Source organism: Triticum urartu, chromosome 1A (genome assembly GCF_056163025.1).
Source record: "Triticum urartu cultivar PI428250 chromosome 1A, HENAU_Tu73, whole genome shotgun sequence".
NCBI lineage: Eukaryota > Viridiplantae > Streptophyta > Magnoliopsida > Poales > Poaceae > Triticum > Triticum urartu.
In genome coordinates, this window is record NC_141873.1 from 434,109,108 (window position 1) to 434,116,764 (window position 7,657).

The 7,657-nt window shown below is 45.2% G+C and overlaps 1 protein-coding gene across 2 annotated transcripts; it reads left to right on the forward strand.

The window, feature by feature from the left end:
* The first annotated feature begins 571 nt into the window (after positions 1-571).
* On the forward strand, positions 572-4,355 carry SQD1 (sulfoquinovosyldiacylglycerol 1). Of its 2 annotated transcripts, none has more exons than XM_087524098.1 (3): positions 572-798; positions 1,853-2,917; positions 3,710-4,355. In XM_087524098.1, exons 2-3 carry the CDS (start codon positions 1,883-1,885, stop codon positions 4,109-4,111), a joined length of 1,437 nt encoding a protein of 478 aa, XP_087380224.1. In that variant the 5' UTR covers positions 572-798; positions 1,853-1,882; the 3' UTR covers positions 4,112-4,355. The 2 variants fall into 2 exon arrangements, with proteins under 2 accessions (XP_087380224.1, XP_048537576.1); XM_048681619.2 differs by having other exon boundaries at positions 604-798; positions 1,844-2,917.
* The last annotated feature ends 3,302 nt before the right edge of the window (positions 4,356-7,657 follow it).

The window sequence follows — 7,657 nt, forward strand, 5'->3', positions numbered from 1 at the left end:
AACTTCCCGTGTACCAGGCACCGCCATCCCACCTGTGGACGCCGCCGACCTACGTCGACCTCGTCAGCGGCGACGAAAACGGCGGCCACTGAAAAGACGGCGATGGCCACGACATCGACGGGCACGTCAGGAGCGCGCGGACGGCGGATTTCTTTTGTTTTTTATGTTAAATTATGTCTATGTGAACTGTGGAACTGGGCCGTTTTGTGGCCGTGATGTTTAATTATGTTTTATGTTTTTACGCTTGCATTTATTTTATTTTATATTGTTTTTGTTTTTGTGTTTTTTAATCACGTCCACCCCGGACATGATTTGGGTGTGACCACGCATTGGGACACTGACAACTCAACAGCCCTAAGCAGACATAGGCGACCCATTACCGCCTTAAACGAACGAAAACAGACTAAACCAGACGTCCGTTTGAGGTCGTGCACTGGAGTTGGTCTCACACCCGGACCGGACGGACGCAGCAGCAGCACAGGGTGTGGCCTGACACGTGAGCGGCCAGGATCTGCCACCACTGCCGGAGCGCGCTGGTCGCAGCCGATCCGAATCCCTCCGCCCGAATATCCCAGCCCCCATCCCCTCTGCCTCCCTCCCGCTGCTTGCTTTGCTATCCAATCCCGCTCGTTGTTTCCTTCGCCACTCTCTCTCCCCCGCTCTCTCTACCTCACCCTCCGTCCTCCTCCCCGTCTCGCGGCACGGCCAGAGGAGGCCGCTCGCTCGGGTCTAGCGCCTCAGCCTCGGGCCGCCGGCGGTTGTGTCCCAGCGACGCGGCAGATTCCTCGAGCAGTTTTGGTGAGAACTCGATTCCTTCCCCCATCTTCCTCTACCTTACGGCTGGGATTGCTGTGCTCGGTCTGTGTGTTCAGGTGTTAGCTCCACAGGAAGGGGACATAAGTAGATAATGTCTTGCAAGCTTGACTTTGTTTTGTTCTACAAACTTGTTTTTGTGGGGAAAATATACAGTCAACGAACTCCACAGAGGTGAAATCGTACATGGGATGAAACCTTGGTGTTTGGGATGAAGATCCATCATGTCACTGGGATGCATATATTCATTATGGGATCTGTGATGATAGCCATATAGGAATGGCCGCAACAGGAATATCTGCCGATATCTTACTTAAACCTGTCCTGATCTCCAGTGTGCATTTCATGTCTTGTAGAAACCTTTGTTCGTCGTCTGCGAGGTAAATGCTCGCTTTTGTATTTGTATGTGGTGTGCAACATCACAGTAAAATCCAGGCCGCTGATTCACGGAAAATATTTGATCAAGTTCTATGCAATTACACAGCATTGAACCTGGCCCAGCACAAATGATTACCAATTGCGATAGAATTCTTGTAGACTAACTTTGGGAGAAATCAAATAGCTAATAGATAATCGATTTAATTAAACCTATTCAAATACTTTTTCATGTCAACCTGGCTAGAACTGGCAAGCCGTTGCTAATTCATTTTGTTTCCTTGTCTGAAACTCACAAGACAGCTAGAGCTAGTGCAAGAAAACACACACTATATCCATGGTTTGGATGCAACTGCTTTTGAACACCCCTTGATCCTGTAATATTTCTCATCAACATAAATGCATAGAGCTGCTGGCTTTCATCGAATATGGAAGATCTACACAACTAATAAACTAATTTCTTTGCCTGTCCTCGCTACCCTTTCCTCGTTAAAGATACAATACCATCAGTTAGCTATGGCGTATGGTTAACGTTTGAAATTTAGCAATCTGACTAATTAGCTGTTTTTACATTTCCCCCTACCTATGCTCTTCATCTTCTTACCAGGCTGGAATGAATTCATATCTTGTTTAATTACTAACTGTTATATGCTAGCTTTTGTAGGGTATCTCCATTATAGAAAGGATAGTGAGAATGGCAAATTTGGTCACCAACTGTGGTTTCAGTCCATCTCCTGCTGTTAAGGCACACTGCAACTCACCAAGTTATGGCCACAATTTCATCCGATTACAAAATTCGAAATCTTCAACTTCAAGTCTGAACCTCAAATCATCTTCCAAGAGGTCAAATAAGTTATATGTTACTTGTGCTAGTACTGCTGTACAAGGACAGACACAAACACCTCTTACTGGTAGTCAGCAAGCATCTGGGCAATCATCCTCTAAACCCAAAAAAGTTATGGTTATTGGTGGAGATGGGTACTGTGGCTGGGCAACTGCACTTCATCTGTCCAACAAAGGTTATGAGGTTGCTATTGTTGATAATCTTGTTCGACGCCTTTTTGACCATCAACTTGGCCTTGATTCACTTACTCCCATAGCTTCCATTCAAAATCGCATTCGCCGATGGAAATCTCTTACGGGGAAGACAATTCAGCTCTTCATTGGTGATATATGTGACTTTGAATTCCTTTCAGAAGCTTTCAAGTCTTTTGAGCCAGATTCTGCTGTCCACTTTGGTGAACAAAGATCAGCACCATTTTCTATGATTGATCGTTCACGAGCAGTATATACACAAAACAACAATGTTATTGGAACACTTAACGTATTGTTTGCCATGAAGGAGTTTAGTGAAGAGTGTCATTTGGTTAAACTAGGAACTATGGGTGAATACGGAACTCCAAATATTGACATTGAAGAGGGATTCCTCACTATTACTCATAATGGAAGAACTGATACCTTACCTTACCCAAAGCAAGCAAGCTCCTTCTATCATCTAAGTAAAGTGCACGACTCTCACAACATAGCATTTACTTGCAAGGCTTGGGGTATAAGGGCCACAGATCTTAACCAAGGCGTCGTCTATGGAATCAGAACAGATGAAACTGCTATGCATGAAGAGCTGTCCAATAGGTTGGACTATGATGGAATCTTTGGAACAGCACTAAATAGGTTCTGTGTTCAGGCAGCTGTAGGTCACCCGCTTACAGTTTATGGAAAAGGCGGTCAGGTATGTATTTCTTGTCTGCCTTAGTAGTGCAATATGGAGGATTTCCTGTTTGGTGTTTGTCTTGCTTTATACACACTTCTCTGTATAAAGTTTCTCCTTTCTTAATTACTTAATGTGATTCAGTACTATTCTTATAACTAGAACTTTTAGTATTCACTATACGTTTTCATTTCCTCTTTGGAAGTTAAAATACCAGTGAAGTAGCTTTTGTTACCTTGGAGCCTCAGGAAGTCAGAGCTAATCGCCACCATTTGCATTTCCTCGTGATTTTCATGAATAAAATTGGAGAGTGAATCATGTAAGCTTTGCAGATAATTCTGTACTGATATTGAACACTTTGCATATACTCCCTCTATAAACAAATATAAGAGTGATCTAAACGCTCTTTATTTCTTTCTAGAGGGAGTACTATATTTTTTTTTCTGATGACCCAACAGCTCCAATATGTAATCATCACAACTTGCAATATGCCATATAGACATGTATTTGTGTGTTGGTCGGAGACTGTTTTAAGCCTGCGACCAATCTTAGGGGTTACCTTTTTGTTATAACTTTGTCAACCGCACTGTTGAATTGAAAAACTAAGGAGCATTATCTTCTTCACTTTCAAACACTATAATTTGATTACCAGCTAGAAATGGAATTGTTTCATGGACTACTAGCAATTGTGTAGTCGGTTCAGGTTTCAACTCGATCATGTATTTCTAGTTACGTGTCCAAATAATTTTCTTAGGCCATCATCATCTGACATACATACAATTTACTGAACAAATTTCTTGTGCCATTCTCCAGACCCGTGGATACCTGGACATCAGGGACACCGTGCAATGCGTGGAGCTAGCAATCGCAAACCCAGCCAAACCAGGCGAGTTCAGAGTCTTCAACCAGTTCACGGAGCAGTTCTCGGTCAACCAGCTAGCCAAGCTGGTGACCGCCGCGGGAGCGAAGCTGGGGCTGGACGTGCAGACCAAGTCGGTGCCCAACCCGCGCGTGGAGGCGGAGGAGCACTACTACAACGCCAAGCACTCGAAGCTGTCGGAGCTCGGGCTGGTGCCCCACCTGCTGTCGGACTCGCTCCTCGACTCGCTGCTCAACTTCGCCGTCCAGTACAAGGACCGGGTAGACACGGCGCAGATCATGCCCAGCGTGTCATGGAAGAAGATGGGGGCCAAGCCAAAGACGGTCTCTGTATAGAGCGAGGGAGGGAGGGAGGGGAGGGAGCTTCCTTCCCCTTTGTTGTGTGGCGTATGATGTCAACAATGGCATTGACATTGTATCCTGTTGCTGTGTGTAATGTAGCAGTAATAATGTAGCGATAGTAGTTTGATGCACGCTGTAGTGAGGTGTGGAAGTTGTTAGATTTTATTTTTGTCCTACACGGACGGTAACTGCAATTGAACAGCAGCTGTGCAGTATATTACTCTTACAGTTTGTCTAATTCACATTTAGATGTTTTTTAAGAATGTCACATCTAAGCTTCCACAAATAACGTAGCAACGAGGAACGAAAAAAAGCTAGAACAAAAAACAGACCACAAATATAATTATGTCACATCTAAATGTGTCCTAGACAGATCCTTACTCTTATTATTTCTGACTAGCGATTTTAGCTCGAGTGGGTGTTACTGCAGATTTGCAGCTACGTAGCACTGGTTATTTTTTTTAAAACAAGGCAAAAGATTTGCTATTTTCATTAATTAGGAAGAGATTTCGTTACAAGCAGACCGCCAAGCGGTCAAAAGGCAAAACAATTACTCTCGCGGCATTACATTATGCAAATGTTTGGCGCCCGCAATGGTCCAAATGGACACTTCTTCTTTGATGCATTGCATGATGATCGCCAGCGGTGCCGCCTTGTTCCTGAAGACAAGCGCATTCCTTTCCTTCCAAAGTTCCCATCCCACAAGAAGGAGAAGGGAAGACAGAGCTTTCGTGGGTTGACTATTATTAGTGAGTAGCGCATCCCATCAAGATTTGACCGTGTTAAATTGGAGCCAAGGAGTCGTGGGGATATTTAGACCAAGCTAGGCAAACACCTCATTCCAAACTCTAGTAGAGAACCTGCACTCGAAGAGGAGGTGAGCTGCAGATTCTTGCACCTGATGTAGCACTGGTTATGATGCTGCCCTAACGGTGTTGTACATGCACGTTGCACAGTGGGAATGCAACGGTGCTCAATACATCATCACGGTGCAAAGAGAAGAAAAGTAAACAGTAGCATTTCCCTCGAGACCCAGAAAGAACTGAAGCATTTTTTGTTGGAAAATGGTCGGCAAGGGAAGCAGCCGAACGTGCAGCACACTGGACTGGACCCTCCCGGAACGACCGCCCTGGTGGGCACATGAGCACGGCGGTACGTGCAGCGATCGATCAACAGCGACAGCCGAAGCAGGACCGCCGGATCCAGCAGGACGCCGATAGGCGCCAGACCCACTATTCATTCCACAAGCAGCTCGGTCGTGACAGATCGACGACGAAGATGTAAGCATACAAGAAAATTATACGACACCCTTGACGCTGGCTGGACGCCAGATCTTCACCACCGTCGAGCCGATAACCACCCGACCGTATGCTTCCGGCCGGGTCCGAGCAGCTGTGTTTCATTTTCATGGCCTAGTGCATATGCTCGTGGCCGGCCGTGGGCGCGTGCGGTGCGGGATACACAGGCCAGGTCGCGCGGCTGATGAGACACCGCTGCCTGCTCGTCAGTCGTCACGCTCGCAGTCGCAGCATTGGGCTGTGCCGGCCTGATGCTTTTTTGGGACGCGCCGGTCGTGTTACCAAAAGGCACGCGACAGAGGCAATAATCGCCGGCGTTGTGTCAAACCTGTCCATGTTCTGCCTTTGTGTTTTGTGCCGACGGGGGTGAGCTAGCGCACCTATGTTATTGCCTCGATCACTACCTGGCATGGCCTGGCCTAGCTACCATCTGAGCTTGACAACAGCGCGAGTAGATTTGCACGGAATTGCTCCACACACGACATCATGTGGCCGATCCATGAACGACAATAAATCCAGTGAACAGAGTGTGGGCTGTGGACAGAGTTTCGGTGGCTGGGATTCATCCTCGTGCACTGGTCGTCTGAATTCTGGCGCTTTATTTATGCCATTAAGGACAATTGATCATGAGCTTGCTGTTTACTAGTACTACTACACTTGGTACTGCTGAAACTAGCTATAGTAGGCTGCGTCAATTTTTGGTTGCGACTGCACTGTGATCAAGCATTAAACATGTGAGGTGAAGGCACAATTAATGGTGGAAATCTCACTAGCCATAATGCCCACATGATCCATTGTTTACGCCATATCATTGGTACTCTCTTCGACTTAACAGCAACTCTAGCATACTCATTTCCTAAAGGGCTCCCTCTAAAACCATTTTAAGGTTTGTCAGCTCGGTGCTTTCTTAGGTTCCCTAAAATGGTAGTCTCTGTATTTTCTTTTCCACTTCTCCTGCGCGCGCTTTTTTCGTGTTTCAACATCAGACAACTCAACAACATTTCAAATCCATAATTTTTATTTTTTGGGTTTTTATCATTTATGCCACTAGTTATGTTTCACTACTCAGTTTTGCCATTAAAAATTACAACTGCTCAAAAATACCATCGTTCTATGAGATGTTTTCCCAAAAATGTCATTAGATATATAAAAAATGACATCGTTCCATTAAATGTTTGCTTAGAAATGCCATTAGACATCATTATTATCAGGTCAAACTCGTTGACCATGTTATATGACAAAAATACCCCTATACCCACCTGCCAGCTCTCTCTATCTCACAATGATAAGTGTGGACCCCACTTGTTAGGAGTAAGTAAGCGAATAATTTTAGAGAAAATAAGAACGTTGTTGGGATCAAGTGGGACCCACATTTTATTGTAGTGAGATAGAAGGGGAGCTGACATGTAGGTCTATAGGTATTTTGCTCATTATGACATGGCAAACGAGATTTGAGCTGACAATCATGGTGTCGAGTGGCATTTTTAAGCACGCGCCTAACGAAGCGATGGTTTTTTTTGACCAGTTGAAATTCCTAGTGGCAAACCTGAGCAGTGAGACACAACCAGTGGCATAAATGATAAATAAAACCCTTTTTTTAAGTCGAACATAACATTACAGTGTCCAAGTGCATGAATAAAACATGATAATCATCACCCAAAAGCTCGATGTGGTAAAACTCAAGTACTCCTTCTTTGAAGAATTTAGAATGTGGAAGCGCAAAGCCCGCACTTGAAGAACTTGATCATGACCATAGTCCACACCTCTTGGGGCCGGGTGGGGTGGCTTCACGCTACATTGGCTTTTACCCCCGTTATGTGAGAGGGCAACAACAACCATTGTTGCATCAGGAGTTTCAAATTGGTCGCACCGCACAAGTTCTTCTTCCAGTCTGATGACGGTGCCTCCACATTAGACTACTCGGATATCTTGAAGAACTCTACTCCAAAGCGGCGCCAAAATGGCGAAAATGGCTTGAGATCCAGGCTCCATTTGTCCACTCCTTTATAGACCCCTCACGCCTTGAAGGGTCACATCGACGACGATCGGCCCAATCATTCTCGCAACCCGTTATTTCTGCATGATTGATAATATGGGTGCGTGATTGAAAGTAGGAATTCCCACATCGTTCAATTATCTCTGATGCTTGGGTCCATCGATGATGACCTTTAGGTTAGCTAAGGTGTGTATGTATTGTCATCACCACCCACAATGACAGTGGTTGGCCATCCAAATTTTTTGG

What these genes read in the sequence shown, in the direction of transcription:
- SQD1 (XM_087524098.1), top strand. Translation starts at nt 1,883, where the DNA reads ATGGCAAATTTGGTCACCAACTGTGGTTTCAGTCCATCTCCTGCTGTT. An exon ending in TTTATGGAAAAGGCGGTCAG is followed by an intron (nt 2,918 to 3,709) that starts GTATGTATTTCT and finishes GCCATTCTCCAG; the next exon opens with ACCCGTGGATACCTGGACAT.